This window comes from Pituophis catenifer, unplaced genomic scaffold, assembly GCF_029215685.1.
Source record: "Pituophis catenifer annectens isolate HBS135680 unplaced genomic scaffold, rPitCat1.0.hap2 SCAF_7, whole genome shotgun sequence".
NCBI classification, from domain to species: domain Eukaryota; kingdom Metazoa; phylum Chordata; class Lepidosauria; order Squamata; family Colubridae; genus Pituophis; species Pituophis catenifer.
In genome coordinates this window covers 6,603,504-6,629,753 of record NW_027256887.1, presented here as the reverse complement: position 1 = coordinate 6,629,753, position 26,250 = coordinate 6,603,504, and the positions used below count along the sequence as shown (strand labels likewise).

The window sequence follows — 26,250 nt, the reverse complement described above, 5'->3', positions numbered from 1 at the left end:
AAGAACATTTTAGGGCAAGAATTTATTGTCAAAGTAACAGGTTCACACAAGCATATTTGGGTCATGTTATTAACGCTGAGCAAATTCATCAATCATCAGTGATTTCAGCTTTGTAAGGAATCTGTACATCATTACTGGTTTTGGACGTCAATATGGCCGTAAGGAAAGAAATACAAACAAAATGGAGCTGAGTAAAGATTTTTTTTTGGAGCCACCGATGCTTTCTTACCTTTGCCAGTCATATTCTCAAACAATAGAAGGCTTTGGAGGACGATAACAAACAATTCACAGTCACAGCACAATGCGCACACACGTTTTGGCCAGCAGCACAATAAATGTTAGGCATTTTTCCACATTCGAAATTCTCGAAAAGGCACGTTTCAACGGATCGTTTCGAATCAAAGCTTCCATGTTTGCGAGTAGACGTGTGTGTAAGCGTTCGGTAAAATCTGGGTTTCCCTTAAAATGTGTTTTAGCAGCAACTTAGGTTGGAAGACTCATTTCAAGTCCTACAATTCGACAACTTTGAAGGCACCTGGCACACCCTCTGGGTGAGATCTTTGCTCCAAGTCCGAATAGTCCTTTGCCCATTAAGGCTGCAGGGTTCAAAACGCAAGATTCCACCACAGCTACTCCCGTATACGGATTGTACCCGGAAAGTTTTAAAAACATTGCCGTGTTAGCATTAATATTTTAAAAAACCAGCCATGCTGTAGGAATGTGTGTTCAAAGAAATGATCGTGGCGAATTCTAAATGACCTTTTTTATGTACGCTTCGTGTCTGGTTAAACACGCAAACAAAATGGTGGCTCCTGAGTGAAGTCTAAGGATCACTCTTCACCGCTAACCCAAAACTCGGATTTCGGCATGCCGGGAAATGTTTTCAATTCGTGTATAAATCCAGCACCCAGTTATGAATACAAAGGGGTCGTTTTTGGGTAGCCTTGTATTTTTTATCCCAGCATCTTCACACGCATGTCTTTTGTTCCTCTCTTGATTAGTTAATGGAGTGGGAGAGGATTGAAGGATTCTACAATTCTTATCACCACACATACTTGTATCGGGCAGGTCTCATCAGCACTGATCTGCATATAGTCAGTTTGCATATTAGTGGTCGGACTAAAATTTACATTCATTTTTACATGCAACCAGCCTCCGTCAAGCACTGAACGCATGCTGTTAAAGAGTGTCTGGATGGGAATAAATTCTTAGCAGTTATTTTATACACTCGTTCCAGAGCAAACGAACAATTGTACAAAGTTTTACGTCATAGAAGAATCCCCGTTTACTTAAAAGTTATTTGCAGCTCGGTTAATGCTCTCCACGGTTAATTCGTTCATCAAAAATCATGTTACAAAGTCGGTATGCAAGGTTTTTTTAAGAGGTTGTTAGAATGGAACACGCCTGAAGTCTTCAAAATTTAATTAATCATATTTCTATGAAAAGCCTATTTAATTTTTGTTTTACAAAAAAAAAAATATTCACTCTTATTCTCCGCGCCCCCCCCCTCCCCGGATTATAGTTGATAAGAAGTTTTTCTGCTTCTATTCAAATCCGTCATCGTTAATATTTATATCTCGTGACTCTCCATGGTTCAAAACGAAGAAATCTTCCGTTTGCAATCCGTATCTGTCAAGAGCTTCCTTCAGTTTAACTGGTGGATCTAAGTAGTACTGCAAAGAAAAACAGGAAATGCCAGATTAGACATAAATTAAGTTCTGTGTTGGGTACAGTAACTATGAGCTTGAAATCAAATTAAATGTCTATGTAAATTCTCAGTCATCCAGGTCCTGGTTGTCCCAAAGATGTTTTTTTCAAGAGGCAACTGGACTTTCTGGTTTTTCTTTGAAGACGTTTCGCTTCTCATCCAAGAGGCTTCTTCAACTCTCACAGAATGGTGGGGAAGGGAAGGATTTATACTTCTTGAAGACGGCTGGCCATTTGCATCCTTTTAGAGAGTCGATGAGGCCACCTGGAGGTGTATTTGTGTCCTCAGGGTCACCTGAGTAGTGCAAATGGGTGTAGAGCCTTCTTGGAACTGCTGAAAGGACTGTGTGGTAGACCGGAGATTGATGATGCCGTATCCCTCCCCATCCGTTGAGAGAGAGTTGTTCAATTTTGACAAAGATGGCCTCTTTGACCCTTCTTTCAAACCAGCAGTCCTCTCTGTCTAAAATGTGGACTTTGCTGTCTTCAAAAGAGTGGCCTTTATCTTTCAAATGCAGATGGACTGCTGAATCTTGTCCTGATGGGCTTGTTCTCCTATCTTGTGCCATGCGTTTACGAAGATGTTTCACTTCTCAAACCCAGAAGCTTCTTCAGTTCTGATTTTGGACCGAACGTCTGACAGAAGCGAAGCAGCTTTTTTAGATGAGAAGCAAAATGTCTTCAAAGAAAAATAAAGGAAGCCCAGTTGCCTTTTGAAAAAGCACGTTTGGGAGTGAAATCAAGTTAAGATTAATTTTTCCCCGTGAAATAAAGTCTGCTACCGCTTTTTAATGTAGTGCTCTACACTTTAACTGATTCCTTGTATTTCTGTGGTAATTGGTAGGGTATTGTAAACTACAAATCGGATGATCTATGTAGCAACAGCTCACTGTCCTTGGCTGATCTCAAAAAAAGCTAAGCAGGATAAAACCTGTTTAATCCTTGGAGGGGAAACTATCAAGAATTCTTAGCCCTGTGGGTTAGATTGGAAGATAAAAAAAAAAAAAAAACCAAAATAAAAGTGAAGAATTATCACTTCAAAACACTTCAGTAAGACCTCACTTAGAATACTGCATCCAGTTTTGGTCACCACGGTGTAAAAAAGATGTGGAGACTCTAGAAAGAGTGCAGAGAAGAGCAACAAAGATGATTAGGGGATGATTGGATGATAAAACATACAAAGAATGTTTGCAGGAATTGAGTAGGTCTAGTTTCATGAAAAAAAGGACTAGGGGGAGACATGATAGCAGTGTTCCAATATCTCAGGGGCTGCCATAAAGAAGAGGGAGCCAAGCAGGGGTGAAATGCTCCCAGTTCGGACCGGCTTGGGCGAGTAGGTAGCGATGGTGGCAGGCAGTTCAGAGAACCGGTAGCAAAAATCCCTGCTCCCGCCCCCCGTGCCCAGCTGAGCCACGCGATCATCAGAGCCTTTTTTTTCTTTTAAATGGCTCTGACGAGCCAAGCTCTGATGATCCCAGCTGAGTTGCCTGCTAACCGGTAGCAAAAATCCCTCCCCCCCATCAGCCTCCAGCTTGCTTACTTTAGCTGTTGGTTGCAACACCTGCCTTGCTTCGCTTGTTGTAATACCTGCAATCCATTGCATCAGCAAGTAATTGAATCTCCCTGCCTGCAATCAAGCTCATCGGTGAGCAGCTCTATCTGCCTGCCTGCCTGCCTTCCTTGTACGTTCTATTGCAGGGATCTCCAACCTTGGCAACTTTAGACTTGTGGACTTCAACTCCCAGAATTCCTCAGCCAGCTTTGCTGGGAGTTGAGTTGTTCTATTGGGTGAGTTTTTTTCCCCTTTGGGAGCTTTAAAAAAAATAATTAATTGGGTTTTTTTTTTAGTTGTTCCTTTTTTAGACCTAGCCATTTAAACTTTTGGAAGTTTTAAATTTAGCTGCTTTTATATAAAAATAAAAATAAATTAAAATAATATTTGTACAGCTTTCTGAGATTTAGTGTGTTTCTGTAGTGTTTCACTCTAACTACACAAACACACAAAATCTCACAAAGCTGTATGTGGAATTTTGTGTGTGTGAAGTGTAAAAGTTGGTTTTTTGGGCTTTTTATGGCTGTGTGAGGTTCCTCCTTGTTGCAGGGGCCATTTTGGGTCTAGCACAGCTGCTTTTACATTGTGGGTGAGCCATTGTGTTGTGTTGTGTTTTGTAGCTTAAAAAAGGGCAAAGAAGTGGCATTGACTTGGCCACGCCCACCCAGTCACCTTACCACCAAGCCCCACCCACTAATTAAGCCACGCCCACAGAACCGGTAGCAAAAAAATTTAGATTTCACCCCTGGAGCCAAGCTATTCTCCAAAGCACCCGAGGACAGGACAAGAAACAATGGGTGGAAACTAATCCAGGAGAGAAGCAACTTAGAACTAAGGAGAAATTTCTTGACGATGAGAGCAATTAATCAGTGGAACAACTTGCCTCCAGAAGTTATCAATGCTCCAAGACTGGAAGTTTTTAAGAAGAGATTGGATAACCATTTGTCTGAAGTGGTGTAGGGTTTCCTGCCTAAGCAGAGGGCTGGACTAGAAGACCTCCAAGGTCCCTTCCAACTCTGTTATCCTAAATGCATAAACCACTCAAACTTGCATAATGAATGCAGTGACTCAATCTTAAAATGACAACGCAGCACTTTTAAAGACCCGATGATCTGATGCTCCGACAACAATGTCAGCATCATTTCTGTTTCATCCATAATGCAAGTCCTACAGGCAGGATGTCTGGCACAAACATGGAACAGCATATTATTTGAGAAGGCTTGTTTCCCCTCTGTCGTGGAAGTTTTTTTTGTTTTTTTTAAATCAACAAGTATTGAACTGCGTAGCGTTTCATTGTTATTCTGGCGAGCACTGTTTCATTTTACTGCAACCGTCGTGGCCGTAGTATTTTTGCAATGTTACAAGTTTTAAAATATTAAGGTAAGCCGCCTCATAGGAAAAGTGTTTTTAAGGAAGACTTGGAGAAATCTGCATTTCAAATCCTCATTTTTCCCGGAAAGCAATTCAAAAAAAAGAGGAAAGGGTACAAACATCCATGATGGGACAAACTGAGATTTTCTTTGTGAGTAATTTTCAAGCGGCGGGGTGGGAGGGGAGCACGATGGCTCAGCAGTTAAAGACGCTGAGCTTGTCAGGTGGAAAGCTGACAGCATGGGGTTCGAGACCCCCAGCACTGTGCAACGGGATGAGTTCCCGTTCTTGCCTCAGCTCCTGCTCACCTAGCTGTCATGCCTCCGTCAGAGCCTGAATCTGCAGAGAAAGATGAGCCTGAGACTTGAGGGGGTGGCCTCATTGGCTTCAGAGGACTGAGGGGAGGAGCAGGACAAGGCAGCACCAGGCCCCTAGGGCTTGGGGCAGCTTGCCAGCAGGGAGGAACAGGGGCAGGACAACCGAGAGAGGGCAGGCAGTGAAGATAAGGAGCGACGGAGCTCTGGCAATGAGCAAGGAGCGCCTCCTCCTGATCCCCAAGCACAGAGAGTGGAGAGAAGGCGGGAACAGCGCAGGCGACCCAATGACTTGGGAGGAGAGCACTTCGCCCCACTTCACAAGGCATACCTGGGGACTGAGACTTAAGGAGACGCTGTGGGGAAGGGCGTTTGTCAGGAACAAACACTGAATACGTGGAATATTGTGTGCCATTGCCGACGTCGGGAGTTTGCTGGACTTCTTGCCTTATTCCTTGCTTCCTGGACTCATTGACTTGTTCCTTTGCTTCCTGGACTACAGCCTTGTTCCTTTGCTTCCTGGCTCATTGACCTATTCCCTTGCCCCACTGGACTTTTAGCCTTGAAGCCGTTGTGCTAACAGCTTTTTGCTGGACTACTCTCAGCCAGAGGCTGTTAAGGTGTGTGTGTGTGTGTGTGTGTGTGTGAACACTTTGCTCTGGGACTTGCCATAAATGTAGGAACATTTGAGGGAAAATTGGAGCAATAAAGTTGCTGACTGTGTTGCCTCCGTGCCTTGCCCTGGGTCATTACACCTAGCAGTTTGAAAGCATGCAGATGCAAGTAGATAAATAGGTACCACTTCTGTGGGAAAGTAACAGTATTTGGCGCTCCTTTGGTGTATTGCCATGCTGGCCACATGGAAGTGTCTTCGGACAACGCTGGCTCCCTTGGCCAAGAAACTTAGATGAGCCCTGTCCCCCTTAGAGTCGGACATGACTGACATTTGCAATTTACCTTTTTAATTTCCAAGTGTCCGTGATTAGGCGCAGGAATTCCGTGCACGTGGATTTAAAATAGCATAAAAAACATTCAACAGCCTTATAAATACAGTCAAACTAAGAAGCACTGCTGTCTTTTGTAGTAGGATATGCAACTCAAAAACCTGGATGCCTAATTTGGTCCTACTCTGTAAATCCTGGGATGCAAATCTTAACATTACTAACAACATTGATGTATATTATCTTTTCCCACTCCACCAGGGGTGAAATCCAGCAGGTTCTGACAGGTTCTGGAGAACCGGTAGCGGAAATTTTGAGTAGTTCGGAGAACCGGTAGTGGAAATTTTGAGTAGTTCGGAGAACTGGCAAATACCACCTCTGGCTGGCCCCAGAGTGGAGTGGGAATGGAGATTTTGCAATATCCTTCCCCCAGGAGTGGGGAGGGAATGGGGATTTTGCAGTATCCTTCCCCTGGAGTGGGGTGGAAATGGAGATTTTGCAGTATCCTTCCCCTGCCACGCCCACCAAGCCACGCCCACCGAACCGGTAGTAAAAAAAAATTGAATTTCACCACTGCACTCCACCAAAGGGAGTCAACACTTTTCCCTTCCCTTCTCCCTCCCCTATTTTGCTATCATTTTCTTTTGTATTTTATGATATCATCTTCGTTTAGCAACCCCATAATCCCTTGCGGGATGGAGTCTGGGCAACTGAATCGAGCTAGCAGAGTTTTGACTGGCCGGATGCCCTTCCCGGCGACAATGCGGAGTTTTGTTCGGCAGATATATTCTCACTGTGAGAGAAATATCTACCTCTACCTACGATTGAATTCACAGCCTTTTGTATTTTATGATATAAACCAATTTTTAAAATTCTATATCCTTCCATTTTAAAGTTCTGCAGGCCGCACCACTTATTTATTTTATTTATTTATTTTATTTATTTTATTGAATTTGTATACCGCCCTACTCCCAAAGGACTCAGGGCGGTGAACAACCATAAAATAAAACATATAGATACAAAATTTAAAATAAACTAAAACGAATTAAATAATTTGGCTGAACAAATTTAAAACCCCAATAATTTAAAACCAAATTTAAAATTTCCATTTAAAAAGGGGTTTTTTAAATTTCCATTTAAAAAACTTATGAGTTATACGTACCTCATTGGCTAAAGCAAAAGTTCCCCAATGAATCCCGACGGACTTCTTCGCTTGTACATCAATATGGATTCGTACTGCTTCTTCGGGGTCCACATGCTGGTATTTCATAAACCACCTACTCGCCCCCCAAAATAAAAAATACCATAATTTCCTTGACAATTTTGTTTTCCTAATTGTAATTTTTACAAAATCGGTACTTTAATTACAACTTTTATTTTCTGGCCGACGTAAAGCTCCCAGGTGTCCCTTTTCATTTTGTAATATTTCTATAGGTTTTCCTGGCTACTCCCACATGGCTAATAATTGTTGCCTATTTATCTGCTAAGCTGCCTCTCAGCCAGGGTGGATAAAAATCAATGATTTTTTTAAAAAAAAATTAAAAAAATCAGATTTTTTTGATTTAAATCGGATTTTTTTGATTTTTATCGAATTTATTTTAATAAAAAAAATTTTGGGGTAAAAATCTATCGTAAGATAGTTTTCTATTTAAGATACATAAATAATTTAGTTTATTCAGCATGAAGTGGAGCTTAGTTATGTAGCACGAAGCTGTATATTCTGCAACACTGGGACTATCGGTGAGTCAACAATGGGTCAAAGGAGTAGCAGAGATGACAGTTGCTCTTTAAGAATTATGATTTAAATCGAGTTGATTTAAATCAAGACTTTTTACTAGTGATTTAAATCATGATTTAAATTGTGATTTAAATCAATTCGATTTAAATCAAATCCACCCTGCTCTCAGCTCAATGTAAATTTTTGCAAAACACCCCATAGATTACACCTAGTTCTTTTCTCTTGTCTGGCTGTCACCCCTCCCTTGTTTGTCGTTAAGTTGTCTTATCCTCCTGCCTCTCTTTGTAATTCAGCCTTCCTCAACTCGGCATCCTCAAAGTGGGTTTGGGACTATTTGTGCCCAGAATTCAGCAGTTTCGATCTGTCTACAGGAGAAAGCTGCTTTTCATTGTGGGTTTTCATTCTAAAGACTTGGATAAATGGCTATAGAAAGGAGGCTAATCTGGAAGGCGGAGTTAAACAAGTCATCAGTGTTGAGTTTTTGCGATGCCACAAGAGATTCAAGTCCAGCTCCCCCTTCTGGACACAGTCGGTTGCAACCACCCGGCCATGGCCACCTGGCCCCCCGAGGTCAATCACAACCCTGATGCGGCCCTCAATGAAATGGAGTTTGACACCCCTGACCTACATCTAAAAACATCAGTAGGCCGATAGTCCCAAAAGTGCTTTTTCAGGAGGCAACTGGACTTTCTTGTTTTTTCTTTTGAAAACGTTTCGCTTCTCATCCAGGAAGCTTCTTCAGCTCTGACTGGAAGGTGGGAAATGGAAGGATTTATATTCCTTGCAGAATATAATTCCCCTTCCAAATCCTCCCAAATCCTTCCATTCCCCATCATCCAGTCAGAGCTGAAAAAGCTTCTTGGATGAGAAGCGAAATGTCTTCAAAGAAAAAAGAAAACAACTTGAAAAAAAGCACCTTTGGGACAACCGTGACCTGGATCTCTACAGACTTTCAGTAGGCCGCTTTTTCAGCCTCCATGTTTTCGCGATCCCACCTTGGTTCGTAGGCTCCGATGGGAATGGCTGCAAGATCGAACGGCCCAAACCGTTTCCCTATTTCCTCAAAGGCAACGCAATAGCCGGTATCTCCAGCGAAAAAGAAACGGTTCCAAGGACCCAGAACCGACCAGCTTCCCCAAAGAACCTTGTTTTCGTCCGTGGCGGTCCGTTTGCACCAATGCTGAGAAGGAGTGAAAACAAAGGTGACGGCGTCGTGACCAGGAATGCAGTTTTCTCCCCACCAGTCCAGTTCGATGACATTCTCGCAGCCGTATTTTTGCATCCACTCTAAAAGACCCAGCGGCACGAACCACCTCAATTCACTGCCGAAACGTGCGTTTAAACTCATGACGGTCGGATAATCCAGATGGTCGTAATGATCGTGGCTGATCAACACCGCGTCAATTTTAGGCAGTTCGCTGACGGTGCACGGAGGACCTCGGAAACGCTTAGGGCCCAGAAACTGCACTGGGGAAGCCCGCTGGCTGAAGATGGGATCGGTAATAAATGTAACTTCATCCATTTCTACCAACACCGACGCATGTCCGAGCCACGTTACTCGCATACCAGCTCCGGTCTTTCCAAACTGTTCAGAGTTTTGGACAAAATAAGGTGTCAACACGGGGAGGTGTAGGTCAAGGATCTGGCAACAGAAAAACAGAAAAGACAACGTCAGAAAACGGGTCCCATTTCCAAACGACAAATATTATACGTCTTCAATCAATCAATCAATCAGAATAGAGCTGGAAGGGACCTTGGAGGTCTTCTAGTCCAACCCTTGCTCAAGCAGGAGACCTTATACCAGGACTTACGTACCTTATGTTTTTCCTACCTAAGTGTAAAACCTTGCTTTTCTCCACATTAAATTCCCTATTGTCGGCTAGGGCCCGTTGTTCAAGTCTGTCAAAATCTTTTTGGATCTTGAGCTTGTCCTGTCAGCCTTCAGCCAGTCAAGGTTATTATGCAACCAATTTGTACCTTCAGGCTGTATTGTTAAAAGTTCATTTGATAAAGACATTCAAACATGGTCGATGGCACCTTAGCCTTCCGGTAGTGGGCAATTTATAAGGGTAACTACCGTGTTTCCCCCAAAATAAGACCCTGTCTTATATTTTTTTGAACCTCAAAATAAGAGCATGGCCTTATTTTTGGGGAGGTCTTATTATTTTGGGGCGCGTAGAGCAAGACGGGGCTCCTCTTGCCGTCTTACCTGATTTCCAGCTCTGTGTTTAAATATTTTCGGGGAGGGCTTATTTTCGGGAGAATGCTTATTTTAGCGCATGCGCTCAAAAGCCCGATTGGGCTTATTATCAGGGGAGGTCTTATTTTCAGGGAAACAAGGTAGATAATGGAAGATACCTACCATGCGCATTCCTGTAAAGATATTTCAATTTGACAACCAGCCTGCATTCACAGCCATTTGTAGTGTCCCACGACAATTTATGATTTTTCTGATGAAAACCACCATACCATTTCAAACCAATTCTTTCCGATTTCTGGCAAAACAACACCCATCGAGAACAATGGGTTCAGTTTACAACCTAAGCATTCGCTTACGACATTCGCTTTATGACTGCTGCAAAAGAGGTCGTAAAATGGGGTGTGGCCACATGATGACTCGCTTAGCGACTGCCACAATTTATGACCGTAATTCCGGGCTCGATGGTAGTCCTAAATTGAGGACTCCCTGTATTCCTGCGAGAATTTTATTTTTGTCACAGAACTCTGTTTTACTCAATACGGAATGAATATTCATTCCAGATACATACAGGTAGTCCTTGACTTAAAACACTTCACTTAGTGACCATCTGAAGTTACAACGGCACGGAAAAAAGTGACCTTTGGCCATTTTTTACACTTACGACCATTGGAAATTCAGATTCTTGGCCACTGACTCATATTTATGACGGTTGTACTGTCCCTGAGGTCACGTGATCCCCTTTTGCGACCGTCTGACAAGCAAAGTCAATGGGGAAACCGGACTCACTTCACAACCTAACTTAACAACTGTAGTGATTCACTTAACACCTGTGGCAAGGAATATCGTAACATGGGACAAAATTCACTTCACAACTGTCTCGTTTAGCAATAGAAATTTTGCGTTCATAAGGCAAGGACTACCTGTAGACAGGATGTCTTTTAGCCAGCAAAACAAACGTAACACGCATTACCTCAAAAGTTCTCGGTAGAATTAGATTTTACCGTAAACCCTTCGAACAGGCTTAAAAGCGAACAACATAGTTAATCCTTTAATAGCTCTACTCTGACTTGGCATTAGCTCAGCTGCAAAAATATGTTAGTGTACTTATAACCTGAGTGTAAGACTAGCAACAGATGTTCCAAAGCTGGAAACATTCACAAATGGACCACAACAACAACTATTTGCGGGGAAATGTGGACATTGCTAGATTGATGTGGCACCAGCAAAACACTGTGGAAAAACATCTGATTTAATTTAGGACCCAAGGGAAGGAAACAGACAGGCAGCAGGGAAAAATAAAAGTAAGATTATATACCAGTGATGGCTAACCTTTTTGCTGTTGTGTGCCAAAAGTGGGGGGAGCGCGGGGAGGTCATCCACGTGCGTGCCCACACCCATAATTCAATGTACCCCACCCCCACACATGCGCGTGCGCCCCCTACACCCCGCCTCTGCTTTTAACACGCGATGGCACAGTGGGCCTGGTAGGCCCGTTTTTCACCCTCCCCAGGCTCCAGAGGCTTTCTAGGAGCCTGGGGAGGGCAAAAACAGCCTTCCCCATCCCCCCGGAGACCCTCCGGAAGCCAGAAACAGCCCATTTCCCAACTTCCGGTGGGACCAGAAGGCCCAAAAATCAGCTGGCCGGAGCACGCATGCACACTGGAGCTGACCTATGGCAATGCTCGTGTGCCCACTGATATGGCTCCGTGTGCCACCTGTGGCACCCGTGCTATAGGGTCGCCATCATGGTTATATACTATCAAACTGGCATCCAGCCTGCATCAAGGAACGCAATGATCAAATATACAACATTTGCCTTTAGAAGGCTTCAGATCTTTTCTCTGCACTGCAGGTAGTCCTCAATTTGCAACTAGTGGCTTAGTAACAGTGGTGGGTTGCTCCCGGTTCGGACCGGTTTGCAAGAACCGGTAGTAAAACCGGCGGGAGGCTCCGCCCACTGACCCCGACGTCATCAGAAGCGATCTGCGCATGTGAACCGTTGTGAACCGGTAGTAATGGTAAGTAGAACCCACCCCTGCTTAGTAACCATCCAGAGTTTATGACAGAACCCCCCAAACACTACTTACAACCTGGTTCACAATTTGCAACAGCCTCCCCTCTCCCACATTCGCGTCTGTTTGGAGGATGCTGCGGTCACCCTCCAAACAGTAGGTCACAATCTACTCTGCTTTTTCGGGAAAACAGCATTTATTTCCAGTTTCCAGGAAGAAAAAAAAAAGGCCATAGTGGACAATGGATCCACTTAACAACCCAAGGGTTCACTTTATGACTGGGGTATTGGCTTTACAACTGCTGCATTCACTAAACGGATGCTGGCAAAAAAAAGTCATAGAATCAAGTCATGTTGTATGATGACTCGGGTTACGACCGTTGAGACTTAACGGCCCTAAGTCCTAGAATCCTAGATCTGGAAGGGACCTTGGAGGTCTTCTAGTCCAACCCCCTGCTCAAAGCAGGAGACCTTATACCCGTGATGGCGAACCTATGCCACGAGTGCCCAAAGTGGCACGCGAAGCCATATCGCCCGGCACGCACGGCCTTGCCTGTGTATTTTTTGGGTTTCTGGTGCGCATGTATGCGCGATGATCAGCTGTCCTTCGCACGCATGGCAGTGCCGAAAACCAGTGTGAGCATGTGCGCCGGCCACCTGATTGTCGGGAGCACATTCATGACAGAATCTGGAAGTTTGACTTTTCTGGAGCACGATCAGAGGTGGGTTTCAGCAGGTTCTAACCAGTTCTGGAGAACCGGTAGCGGAAATTTTGAGTAGTTCGGCGAACCGTTAGTAAAAATTCTGACTGGCCCCGCCCCGATCTATACTCTTCCTCCCAAGTCCCAGCTGATTGGGAGGAAATGGGGATTTTGCAGTAACCTTCCCCTGGAGTGGGGTGGGAATGGAGATTTTACATTATCCTTCCCTTGCCATGTCCATCAAGCCACACCCACAGAACCTGTAGTAAAAAATTGTGAAACCCACCACTGAACACGATCCCTTCGTGCAAGCAACAGTGCCGAAAACCAGGGTGCGCATGTGCACTGGCCAGCTGACTGTCGGGCATCCATCCGCGCTAAAACACGGAAGTTTGGATTTTCTAGAGCGCGGCCCCAACGAGTGCGCGCATGATGTTTCCGCGTGACGTTTTTGGCACTCGGTGCCAAAAAGGTTCACCATCACAACCTTATACCATCCCAGCCATTTTTGAAACCCTCCAGTGATGGCGCATGCCCCACTCAATTACAGTCATAAGTCAAGGACTATCGAGACAGGATCATCCGTTGTGTTCTAAAATCCTAGGAAGGTACGCTTTCTATCGAAATCGAGAACAAAACTCAATAAACTACCAATTTTTCTCTTTACCAATGACAGCCTCCTGGATTCTAAAGTACCAAGAGCCTTGGTACTACAGTGGTCTAAGCACCCTGTTATTAACACAGCTGCCTGCAATTTACTGCTGGTTCGAATCTCTCCAAGGCTCAAGGTTGACTCAGCCTTCCATCCTTTCTAAGGTAGGTTAAATGAGGACCCAGTTTGTGGGGGCAATAAGCTGACTTTGTATAAATATACAAAAGGATGAAGGCTATTGCTTAACGCATTGTAAGCCGCCCTGAGTCTCCGGAGAAGGGCGGCATATAAATCAAATTAAAAAAAAAAAAAAAAAAAAAAGACAAGGTACCAGAATATCAAAGAGGAAATATCTAAACCAAATATGTATCGGGACGGCATTATAAATTATTTAGCAAAAAGGATATTTGCCATGTGATGCTGGATTAGGATGGTTTGTCGCATTCGCACTTAAATAGCTATGTCTGCTTCACACATGAAATTATTTTAGGGTGCTATTGTTGTGGTCCGCCAGCAGCCTGCGGAGCTGGCAGCGGAGTCGGACAGCGAGGAGGCTGGGGAAGAACATGGGCCAGTCCTGGAGGCTGGGGAAGGCCCGGATGAGAGCTCTGCGTCGGAGGCAGAGATGGGGCCAGGACCATCCAGGAGTGATGTGCGGACTTCGGAGCCTCCAGAGGCTGACAGTAGAGAGGCAGAGGAACAGGAGGAGCCTGTTCCTTGTGCACGCATGAGAAGAGCTGCCAGAAGGCAGGAGCAGCTAAAGCAAAAAGGACGACTCGGGAGTAAGGCCAGGAGATGATTGGCCCCTCCCATAAGGCTTAAAAGACCAGCAACGGCTCTTGGGTTCTTTGCCGGAAAACAACGCTGAGATAATTGCTTCTTGTTTCACTGTATTTATTTCTTGTCGGCATCTTCTGCTTCTTAACTTTTGCCAAGAAAAGCCTTGGGTAGTTTGCCTAATTATATCAAGGTTGGTGATAAACTGCGGAATGGTGTTTTGAAGAATTTGCTTTAATTTAGTTTGGACGACGCTGAGAATGAGTTAATTCTCAGCTGTTCTAATGAAGTCTGTTTGTTTTCGAACTGTTTGTGTTTAATACCAACTACTTGGGCCTGAGTCACGACAGCTATGATGTTTGATAATTAAAGTATAAATCATCATCAATTTATTTGCAGGCGGCGCTTTCCGAAAATTGAAGCACAATCAACCGTGAATGCATTTACCTGTTTTGAACTTGGGACTTTGCTGTTGTCTTTTTCTGTAAAAATCCACTTCAAGACGTTTGGGATGGTTACTGGTTTCCAGGTTGGCCAGGGATTCATAAACCGGCCATCTTTACTTTTCTTTGACTTTGTTACATCTTCCTCCAGTCGATAATCCAATCGGAAGCTTTTTCTAGATGTTCTGGAAGAATTGCTGCCCCGGGAACCTTGATTCGAATTCTGACGTTTCCTTACTTCTTCTTCTTTCAAGTTGGAATTGCAAGGCTTCTCTTCGTCCATTTCATTCGGTGTCGAACTAGGGACAAAAAAAAAGAAAAATTAATTAATTGGAACATTAAAGGAAGGGGGAGGGAAAACCCAGGCATGCCCTAAAAACCATCTGGAAATCCTTCCTCCATGTTTCCACGCCAAGAATGTTTTAAGAGCAGGTCTTAGCATGCAGTCATTAGAATTCTTTTAATTCATGACAAGAAGCGTGTTTTGGCTTTTAAACAGTGTCAGTTTGCGCTGTTGCTGCGTTCCGGGAAGAGAAGCTAAAGCTTTGGCTGAATCATAACCTGTTTGTGAAGTTCACACTTTTATAAACAGCTGATTGAAATATAGGAGAGACACGTAGGAACGTATCTGGTGAGCCAATGGATTTTTATATGCAATAGTAAGTGGAGAGTTATGGGGGAGAAATTGTCCTGTAAAATCAATGTGACAGATTCACATTTTAGGGAGGGGAAATGAAGTCTTGATAAAGCTAAAAGTAAAGGTAAAGGTTCCCCTTGCACATATGTGCTAGTCTTTCCCGACTCTAGGAGGCGGTGCTCATCTCCGTTTCAAAGCCGAAGAGCCAGCGCTGTCCGAAGACGTCTCCGTGGTCATGTGGCCGGCATGACTCAACGCCAAAGGCGCACGGAACGCTGTTCCCTTCCCACCAAAGGTGGTCCCTATTTTTCTACTTGCATTTTTTACCTGCTTTCGAACTGCTAGGTTGGCAGAAGCTGGGACAAGTAACGGGACCTCACCCCGTTATGAAGCACTCGGGATTCTAACCGCTGAACTGCTGACCTTTCGATCGACAAGCTCAGCATGTTAGCCACTGAGACACTGTGTCCCTTTTTAATTATAGTTTAATTATAAACTATAACGTAGAGCTACTTTGTATGTTATAAGTACTACGGGTAACCCGCAACGTACAACAGTACATTTCGTGATCGTTCGAAGTTACAACGGCACTGAAAAAAGTTGAGTCATGGACATTTTTCACACTTAATGACCGTTGTGGCAACCTCAGGGTCCAGTGATTAAAATTCAGGCAGTTGGGAACCGACTCATATTTATGACGGTTGAAGTGTCCCAGGGGGTCATGGGATTCCCCCTTTGCGACCTTCTGACAAACAAAGTCAAGGGGGAAGCCAGGTTTACTAAACAACCGTGTTACTAGCTTAACAATTGCAGTGATTCACTTAACAACGATAGCAAGAAAAGTCATAAAATGGTACAAAATTCACTCAACAAATATCTCACTTCACAACAGAAATTTCAGGCTCCATTGTGAGGCGTACGCCAAGGACTACCTATATCCGTGATGGCGAACCTATGGCACGCGTGCCACAGGTCACACACAGAGCCATATCAGTGGGCACGCGAGTATTGCCCTAGCTCTTCAGGCCTTCCGGGCAAACTGGAAGTTGGCAAACGGGCCGTTTCCAGCTTCTGGAGGGCCTCCAGGGGGGTGCAGAAGGCCGTTTTTACCCTCCCCAGGCTCCAAGAAAGGCTCTGGAGCCTGGGGTGAGCAAAAAACAGGCCTACCGAGCCCAGCGGGGCCATCATGTGCCAAAAGCGGGGGGAGTGCAGCGGGGTTGTGCGCGCATGTGTGGAGAGCATTGAATTATGGGTATGGGCACATGTGCAACCTCCCGCACTCCCCCCCCCCGGCTTTTGGCACGCGACGGCAAGGTTACCCATCACTGACCTATATTATCAAAAATATAATAATTTATTTGCAGGCAGCATTTTCCATAAATTTAAGCACAATAACCATGAATGATTGCTGTTACCAGGGTGATGGGGGAATTATTGTTTTCATTGTTGTATATTGGTTTCTTAATACTTTTTTGTAAGCTGCCGAGAGACACCGAGTGTGAGTGGGCAGCCATTAAAATTTTAAATAATAATAATAATAATAATAATAATAATAATAATAATAATAATAAATAACAAGCAATATTTCTGTTGCTTGCCAAGAATCTCACATCCATCCCCGCTGCATTTACCCTTTTGAACTCAGAGATAAGATTGGATTCCAAAGTTTTTTTAAAAAATACAACTCAGCAAATTTTGCACCTCTTGGAATTTGTAAATGTTTTCCAGGTGCTGTACTCTATACAGCTAATGTTTGTTAATCCAGTTATTAACGCTCCATGGTTTAGGGCCCAGTTATTTTACGAGACCACCTTCTGCCACCGATAACCTCCCACCGGCCAATACGCTCCCACAGAGAGGGCCTCCTCAGGGTGCCGTCGGTCAGACAATGTCGGCTGGCGACCCCCCCCAGGGAAGAGCCTTCTCTGTGGGGGCACCCGCCCTCTGGAATGAGCTACCCCCAGGGATACGACTGATCCCGGACCTCCGGATCTTCCGCCGGGCTGTGAAGACTTTTTCATTTCAGCAAGCCGGGCTGGATTAAAAATCTTTTAATTGGTGAATTTTATGGGTAAGGGGTTTTCAAATTGGGGGAAGCCAAAGATAAATTTAATTTTGTTTTATAGTATTTTAATGTTTATATTGTATGTTTTTTACTTTTGGCTGTTCACCGCCCCGAAAGGAAGGAAGGAAGGAAGGAAGGAAGGAAGGAAGGAAGGAAAGAGATCTGTGGCAGTAGTGGGATTCAAATGTTTTTACTATTGGTTTTGTGGGTGTGGTTTGGTGGGCGTGGCATGGCTTGGTGGGCGTGGCAGGGGAAGGTTACTGCAAAATCCCCATTCCCTCCCAATCAGTTGGGACTCGGGAGGCAGAGAATAGATGGGAGCAGGGCCAGTCAGAGGTGGTATTTACCGGTTCTCCAAACCACTCAAAATTTCCGCTACCGGTTCTCCAGAACCGGTCAGAACCTGCTGAAACCCACCTCTGATCTGTGGTCTCCAGAGGCTTGCAAAGTTGGAACATGGCTTCATTACAACAGAGCATGATATACAAGCCTAGACATGTATATGGGTAACCCTCGACTTACAACAGTTCATTTAGTGACCGTCCGATGTTATGACGGCACTGAAAAAAAGGACCATTTTTTCACACTTACGACCATTGCAGCATCCCCATGGTTACGTGATCAAAATTTGGACGCTTGGCAACTGATTCATATTTATGACGGTTGCAGGGTCCCAGAGTCACGTGATCCCCTTTTGACAAGCAAAGTCAATGGGGAAAGCCAGATTCACTTAACAACCGTATTATTAACTCAACCGCCACAGCAATTCACTTTAACAACGGGGGCAAGAAAGGTCGTAAAATGGCGCAAAACTCACATAGCAAATGTCTCACTAAGCAACATACATTTGGGGCTCAATTGTGGTTATAAGTCAAGGACTACCTGTATCTAGTTATAGATACCCACGAGATAGCTACATTTTAAGCACGCAGAGGCATGTTAGTGAAGGAAGTTAGCACCCAACCCACTCCTAGAAAAATGAAATATTCTAGGAAATATTAAAAAGGCAGAATATTTCTCCTAAAAGAGAAACAGAAATCTTAAGACAGAAACTCAGCCCCAGCTCCCTGCCCCCAGCAGATACTTTGGTTATTTACAAGACAAAAGGCTGGGCCAGCTTATCTACAACACAAAAGACATGGCCCTCAGGACATGATAGGATTAGCCCTCACTCAAGATCCAAACCAGGACAAAGCCATTAATAGGAATTGCCCAAAGCCCCTTCATTACATCATCACCCAGCAAGATTCAACCAGGCCTGGGACACAGACAGCCGACAAAATTAGCTAAGACCCCCGTCCCCCTGGGAGTCTGACAGCCAATAGGATAGATTTCTTGTTCAGGAACAGGAGACTCTAAGGCAGGACCCAGGAGAGTGTATGAATATATTCCTCTCTCCACTCCATGTGCTCTTTTTGCCCAGGATCCAAAAAACCCATGTGGTCCTGTCCACCATTAAATCATCTTTCCAAGCAATCTCCATGTCTCCAGTGCCTTTCTTCCCAATTGGAACTGAACCCAGATGGACATTTCTTCCAACATTAGAACAGAGTATTGGACTTGCGCAGACTAGTAACCCAAAATCTCCCCCAAAGCTGACCACAGGAGCTCAGCCCTAAATTTTCTGACGTCAGAAAAATAGCGTAACGCTTTTGAAAGCAATCAAGAGTGCAATCTGTGAGTAACTGACCAATAAGCACGGGCTGTCTTTCCACATTTCCTAGTTAGAAGTTACTCGCCTTTAGAAGTGAGTAGTTAGGCATCGTAACTTTAAAAGTGGCTAAAGTTAACCGTTTGCAAAAAGTTACTCGTACGTTCAAATCGGTGTCCTCTTTATGCATCTGGCCTGCTCTAATCTAAATCTTTCTTTTTTTAAAATAATAATAATAATAATAATAACTGAAAGCGTTCGTTCATAGAAATTTGGACCCATCAGCCTTGGGAGAAAATCTTAGAAATTCTGACGTACCCAAACGGTGTCTGAAGAAGCAAGTTATAGTTCACGACAGTTTTCGAAAAAACCCGAGAAGAAGCTAGCAGGCACGAGCCTTCCACCCACAACATCTACTTAAATAGTTTTATCTCACTGAATTGGAAATTGAAGAATGTTGTTACTACTATTAGTTGATTAAGATCTTTGGAATGGAGGAAGTGGTGCCACCTGGCTGGCTGGATGGAAGGGAAGATCGGGGTGATTCCATTGCAGTTCGCTCATTTTCCTTCTTCTTGGCTTCTTCCCCAATTGTGTGTGCGCTCTTGTTGTTGAATATGCAGATAGACTAAATAAAGAGTGAGTATAGACTTCTTTAATCTCATTGGCTGAGCCGTCTGACAGCTTCCTATAAAAGGCCAAGATCAAGGCACTGGGTTGTACCGATCTACTTCAATGGAAAGCTGTTCCTCTTAGTCAAGCCGCGTCTTGTCTCTTCCATCGCCCAATTCAACACTTGTGTCGTTTTTTCACACTTTAAACCCTGCAGGCAGGAATCTCCAAAGTGTTGGCAGCCTCTCTGAGGTCATGTCGCAAGAACAAATGCTTCCAGGCCTGAGAAAATTCACAGCTCTGGAGAATACATCCAGAAATACAGGTGGGGACTGGGCACTGAAATTCAGCATGAAAAAAAAAATATTTTCAATTTCTGCCATTTTCTCATTGCTCAAGGTTCCATGAATGGCACTGTTACAAAGGCTGGAAGTTGGAAAAAGCTGACTTGGAAATGAGTGTGTCCAAACCAGGGGTGAAATCCAGCAGGTTCTGACAGGTTCTGGAGAACTGGTAGCGGAAATTTTGAGTAGTTCGGAGAACCGGTAGCGGAAATTTTGAGTAGTTCGGAGAACCGGTAGTGGAAATTTTGAGTAGTTCAGAGAACTGGCAAATGCCACCTCTGGCTGGCCCCCAGAGTGGAGTGGGAATGGAGATTTTGCAATATCCTTCCCCCAGGAGTGGGGAGGGAATGGAGATTTTGCAGTATCCTTCCCCTGCCACGCCCACCAAGCCACACCACGCCCACCAAGCCACGCGCACAGAACCGGTAGTAAAAAAATTTGGATTTCACTGGTCCAAACTAAATGATTGAGAACAAGAGAATCAAACAGGCTCAGATAGATAGATGGGAGGGAGGGAGAGGGAGAGGTAGGGGTAGGGGTAGGGGTAGAGGTAGATATATTCCTGAGTGATGTGGTGGCCTAGAGGTGAAGCTCTCACCTCACAATCAGGAGGCTGTGAGTTCAATTCTAGGTAGAGGTAGATATTTTTCTCTCTGGGCACAATGAGAGAATATATCTCCTGAACAAAACTCCGCATTGGTGACAGGAAGGACATCCGGCCATTAAACACACAGTTCCATTCAGTTTCCCAGACGCCACCCCACAAGGGATTATAGGGTGATTAAAAGATGATAATTATATTTATATATTTATATAAATATTCATATTATTATATATTATTATATTATTTGTATATAATAAAAATAATATATTAATATATAAATAATATATTCCTTGACTTATTACACAACTGAGCTCCAAATTTATATCATTAAGCAAGACAGTTGTTAAGTGAATTTTGTCCCATTCTGTGCAATTGAAGTCCACAGAATGTAAAGTTGCCAAGTTTGAGAAATACTAATTTAGAGATTCCAAAAATTCTGAAGGAATAAGAACAGTCAAGAGTATAAAAAAGACGCTAAACTTTGAAAGCATATTGACCTCAAGAACTACATACAGGTAGTCCTCAACTCATAACAGTTCCTTTAGTGACTGTTCAAAGTTACGACGGCACTGAAAGGATCGTTTTTCACACTTATGACCATTGCAGCATCCCCTTGGTCACGCGATTAAAGTTGTCAAAATGATTGACAACCGCTTCATATTTATGACGGTGGCAGTGTCCCCGGGGTCACGCGATCCTCTTTTGAGACCTTCTGACAAGCAAAGTCAAGGGGGGGGGGAGGCAGATTCACTTAACAACTGTGTGGCAAACCTAACAATTGCAGTGATTCACTTAACAAACGTGGCAAGAAAAAGTCGTAAAAAGGGCAAAACTCACTTAACAAGTTGTCTCACATAAATTGTGGGCCCAATTGTGGTCGTAAGTCGAGGACTACCTGTACTGACAATTTACCAGAATGTGTGAAGAGGTTTCACTAGGCCGGTCTACTCATATGACGCTTTACTCGCAGCTGTTCAATGTTTAAACAAGCCTTGAAAAAAATATATATTTCCAAGGTCCTTCAAAACCCAAAGATCTTTCTAGGAAGAACAGATTCAATGATACAGAAATTAAAGGGTGTTGTAAGATATTATTCCGTTTAACAAAAGATCCAAAGTGAAAGACGACGCCTTAAATTAGTGATGGCTAACCTTTTTGCCATCGTGTGCCAGGAGCAGGGGGGCGGAAGGACACACGGGGGGGTCGCGTGCGCACATGCCCACACCCATAATTCTATGCGCCTGCCCCCACAAATGTGCGCGTGACACCCATCCCCCCACTCCTGGCAATGGATGACCCAGTGTGCCCATTTTTCTCTCTTCCCAGGCTCCAGAGCCTTTCTAGGAGTCTGGGGAGGGCGAAAATGGCCTTCCCCACCCGAAGTGGGACCATTTGCCAACTTCCGGTCCCACTTCCAGGGGGGATTGAGGGGTGGGAAAGGCCGTTTTCACCCTCCCCAGGTTCCTAGAAAGGCTCTGGAGCCTGGGGAGAGCAAAAAACGGGCCTTCCGGTCCCACTGGAAGTTGGCAAGCGGGCCGATTCCAGCCTCCAGAGGGCCTCTAGGGGGATGGGGAAGGCCGTTTTCACCCTCCCCAGACTCCTAGAAAGGCTCTGGAGCCTGGGGAGAGAAAAACGGGCCTTCCCCGAGGCCCTCTGGAGGCAGGAAACAGCCTGTTTCCCTACTTCTGGTGGGCCCAGAAGGCCCGAAAATCAATTGGCGCACCGGAGCTGAGCTCGCATGCCCACCGATTTGCCATAGTTTGGCTATTACAGAGTTAAATGATCAGGAGCAATTGTCAGTCTCATCTATATATTTTTTTCTGTTGAGGTGGGAGTTATTTTCATGATTTCTCCCGATGGCTAGTTTACTTTAGGCAAAGCTGCGGAGAATGCCTGGCTCTGAACAATATCTAAGTTAAATTGGCTTTACATTGGAGATGTAGAATAAGACAGCAGTTTCTGCACAGAATACAAATTTGGCAGGCGAGGATTATGTAACCCTTTTCTGAAAAGCCAACACAGCACATTTCCATGTGAATGTTGGAGAATGCACGAACCATAGCAACTGAATTGAACCGCCTGCCTTTTCATTCATTCGCGGATTCGAACCTATTCACCGGCTAAAAATGAGACAGTCTTTGGGAAAAAGGATAAAAAAACAACAACCAGAAAGGCTGAAAACTATGCATGCTAATATCTCAATTAAGCACCGTTTTCCCATTCAGTATCTGACATTCCAAATAGCTGCCCTTCCAAAACAATTATTTGGATGTTTTAATTTTTATTTATTTTTTTTAGAAAGCGATTGCAAACCGTACTGTTATCTTCTAAAATTGATGAGGTCCAAAGAAGTGAACTCAAATTTAATTTCTAGCTGTGTTTAAGGTACAAATTAAGCAATCTCCCTCTGGGACAAAGCAACTGAACACAACAACTCTCAATTTTGCAGCCTTAATAATCCGCAGCGTCCAATTTCTGCTCCTACCTTCTTCTTCTTCTCCAAAATTTAATTCCATCTGAGCTGAATACAGAAATGACCAACCTCTCATTGATAAGGGAGATTAATTAATTAATATTTAATTAATATTTCCCACCCCACCCTACCCACAATAGAAAGGCACCCTATTTCCTAACGAAGTATAAAGTTTGCAAACTTTTTTTTTTTTTTTTAAATTATCTAGCTTTCAGGAGAGGAAAAATACACCCTGATTTGCTCCGTTATCCTTTCTGGTTTTCTTTATAACATTTCTGATTGCAAGAAAAATGTGATCTTTTGACTGACCCAGAGGTAATGAATGCATCCTTGTCTTCCAGACTTGTAGCACAAAGTAATGAGGAGTCCTGGATGCTCTCTGAGGTTGGCGGTTTTCTTGAAGACGTTTCATTACCCATCTAGGTAACACCATTAGTGCTAGAAGGGAGTGGGGTTTGCAGAGTGGAGAAAGAGGGGGAGGGGGAGGGAGAGGGAGAGGAGGAAGAGGAGGAGGAGGAGAGGGAGGGAGGAAGAGGAAGAAGAGGAGGGAGAGGACTGTGGGGTCCTGGGTGCTCTCTGAGGTTGGTTTTCTTGAAGACATTTTATTACCCCTCTAGGTAACACCATCAGTGCTACAAGGGAGTGGGGTTTTCAGAGTGGAAAAAGAGGGGGAGGGGGAGGGAGAGGAGGAAGAGGGGGAAGGAGAAAGAAGAGGAAGAGGAGGAAGAGGACTGAGGGGTCCTTGGTGCTCTCTGAGGTTGGCGCTTTTCTTGAAGACATTTTATTACCCCTCTAGGTAACACCATCAGTGCTAGAAGGGAGTGGGGTTTGTGGAAGAGGAGGAGGAGGGGGAGGAGGACGACTGTGGGGTCCTTGGCGCTGAGCTTGGTGGGTTTCTTGCAAACGTTTCATTACCCAACTAGGTAACATCATCAATGCTAGGAGGGAGTGTGGAGAGGAGGAGGGAGGACTGTGGGCTCCTCTGTGCTCTCTGAGGTTGGTGGTTTTCTCGAAGACGTTTCATTACCAAACTAGGTAACCTTATCAGTGCTAGGAGGGAGTGTGGAGAGGAAGAGGAGGATACTGTGGGGCCCTTGGTGCTCTCTGAGCTTGCTTGTTTTCTTGCAGACGTTTCATGACCCAACTAGGTAACATTATCAGTGCTACGGTATTTCCATTTTCAGTTCACCGGCTCCCTCTCCAGCCCCCAGGCCCACCTGAGGCCGGTTCCCGAGTGGCTCCCTCCAAAGGCGAAGGTGGGAGTGGGATGAAAGCAGGATTTCCCCCACCACACCTGGCGCACATCTGGGGAAACCTCCCGCACCCGGGAGCCGAGTTCGAAACCGGCGTCCGAGCCCCGTTACCCCAGTCCCTGCCAACCCCACGAAGCCCACGGCCTCCCACGCCCGAAGGGGCTCCCTCGGAGGCTGGGGCGTCCAGCGAGCAGTGTGAGTCCCCGGGGACCGACCAGCCCCGCAGAACGACGGACGGACGGGGGAAGCTGCGGTGGGATTCGGGGGTAAAAAGCCCAGCCTCGGCCGCCATCCGAGGCAGAGGAAATCGAAAGCTGCAGCTCTGCAGAGATTCCCTAGATCTCCGGATCTCCCCCCTTCCCCCAAGCGATCCATTCCTGGCGCCTAGCGATCTCCCCACCTCTCCCGGCTGGGCTGCCTGCAGAGATCGTTTTGCAAGGCTTCTACCCTTGATGGGATCCATCCAGTGGGATCTCTTCGGATCATCTCCCCTCCCCAAGTAGCGATCCCCTCGGCGATCTCCCACCTTTCCTGGCTGGGCTCTTGCGGGGCCGCACAGATCGCTTGGCATGGCTTCTCCCTTGATGGGCTCGGGAGGGATCTCTCCGGATCTCCCCTCCCCGAGCGATCCACTCCTAGTGCCTGGAGATCTCTCCCCTCCCCCGGCGGGGCTGCAGAGATCGCTTGGCAAGGCTTCCTTTGATGGGATCCGGTTGGGATCTCCCCGAGCGATCCATTCCTAGTGCCCGGCGATCTCCCGGCTGGGCTGCAGAGATCGCTTGGCAAGGCTTCCCTTGATGGGATTCGGTGGGATCTCCCCTCCCCGAGCGATCCATTCCTAGTGGCCGGCGATCTCGCCCCTCTCAGGGCTGGGCTGCAGAGATCACTTGGCAAGGCTCCTTTGATGGGATCCGGTGGGATCTCCCCTCCCCGAGCGATCCATTCCTAGTGCTAGGCGATCTCTCATGTCTCCCGCCTGGGCTGCAGAGATCGCTTGGCAAGGCTTCCTTTTATGGGGTCCGGTGGGATCTCCCCTCCCCGAGCGATCCATTCCTAGTGGCCGGCGATCTCGCCCCTCTCAGGGCTGGGCTGCAGAGATCGCTTGGCAAGGCTTCCTTTGATGGGATCCGGTGGGATCTCCCCTCCCCGAGCGATCCATTCCTAGTGCCAGGCGATCTCTCGTGTCTCCCGGCGGGGCTGCAGAGATCGTGGGATCCGGTGGGATCTCCCCTCCCGGAGCGATCCCCTCCCGACGTGGCTCCCCGGAGAACGCTCACCTCTCCCGGCTGGGCTCCCGCAGGGCGGCCGCTTCTTCCTCCTCCTCCTCCATCAGCGGCCTCCGGCGCTTCTCCCTGCCCGGCCGAGCCCCGCCGCCGAGCCGCCTCTGCCCCGCGGTCCCCTCGCCCGCCGCCGCCCCGAGCAGCGAGGACGGAGCCTGGCAGGGCCGCTTCCCCATGCAGCGGATCAGACCGGCCCGGAGCAGCTTCGCGGGGGCCCCCGGCCTGGCCTCGTTCCTGCCCGGCTCTCCCTCCTCCCAGCCCTCGGCTGCCCTCTCCCGGAAAGCTTGCACGTCTGCACGGGTTACACGTGTTGCCGGGTGGGGGAGGGGAAGGAAGAGGCGTGAGAAAAGGGGCTTCCCCTAACCGGGAACCAGCAGTTAACTACAGCAGTCCCCGACTTACGACTACAATGAACCCAATTTTGTTCCCCATTTTACGACCTCTCTTGCCTCCGTCCGTTGTTAAGTAAATCGGTGAGGTCGGTCAGTTGGTAAGCTGGCGGTGAAGCGAATCCGGCTTCCCCGTCGAGTTTGCTCCGTCCGAAGGTGGCAAGAAGGGGATCGCGTGACCCCGGGAAGACGACGCTGCAACGGTCATAAATGTGAATCGGTGGCCAAGCGTCTGAATTTCGATCCCGTGACCGTGGGGGATGCTGCAACGGGCGTGAACGTGAAAAACGGTCATTTCCCAGTGACGTTGTAAGTTCGAGTGGTCACTGCACAAAGGGTTGTAAGTAGAGGACTACATCTTGTCATGCCCCTGGCCCGGAGGCCTTTCTTCTATGCCATAGAAGAATCTATGGCCGTGATGGCAAACCTATGGCACGCGGGCCACAGGTGACACGCAGTGCACTCTCTGTGGGCATCCGAGCCGTCGCCCCAGTTCAGCTCTACTGTGCATATGCGCACCTCCCATTAGCCAGCT

General features: G+C 46.0%; 1 protein-coding gene across 2 annotated transcripts; it reads right to left on the bottom strand.

Moving 5' to 3' along the window:
- Positions 1 to 3: 3 nt before the first annotated feature.
- On the bottom strand, positions 4 to 25,551 carry NAPEPLD (N-acyl phosphatidylethanolamine phospholipase D). 2 transcript variants are annotated; one of them, XM_070947600.1, is made up of 5 exons: positions 25,324 to 25,551; positions 14,412 to 14,706; positions 8,619 to 9,265; positions 7,048 to 7,162; positions 4 to 1,673 (listed from the first exon to the last, which is right to left on the bottom strand). In XM_070947600.1, the coding sequence occupies exons 1-5, from the start codon at positions 25,500 to 25,502 to the stop codon at positions 1,545 to 1,547; spliced, it is 1,365 nt and encodes a 454-aa protein (XP_070803701.1). In that variant the 5' UTR covers positions 25,503 to 25,551; the 3' UTR covers positions 4 to 1,544. The 2 variants fall into 2 exon arrangements, with proteins under 2 accessions (XP_070803701.1, XP_070803702.1); XM_070947601.1 differs by lacking the exon at positions 25,324 to 25,551 and adding an exon at positions 24,447 to 24,455.
- Between the last annotated feature and the right edge of the window lie 699 nt (positions 25,552 to 26,250).

Bases quoted from the DNA above. Each gene is read 5' to 3' on its own strand.
- NAPEPLD (XM_070947600.1), bottom strand. From the start codon at position 25,502: ATGGGGAAGCGGCCCTGCCAGGCTCCGTCCTCGCTGCTCGGGGCGGCG. The intron at 14,707-25,323 runs GTGAGCGTTCTC...TTTTGTCCCTAG, and splicing joins CGGGAGCCCAGCCGGGAGAG to TTCGACACCGAATGAAATGG. The intron at 9,266-14,411 runs GTAAATGCATTC...TTCTGTTGCCAG, and splicing joins AAGTCCCAAGTTCAAAACAG to ATCCTTGACCTACACCTCCC.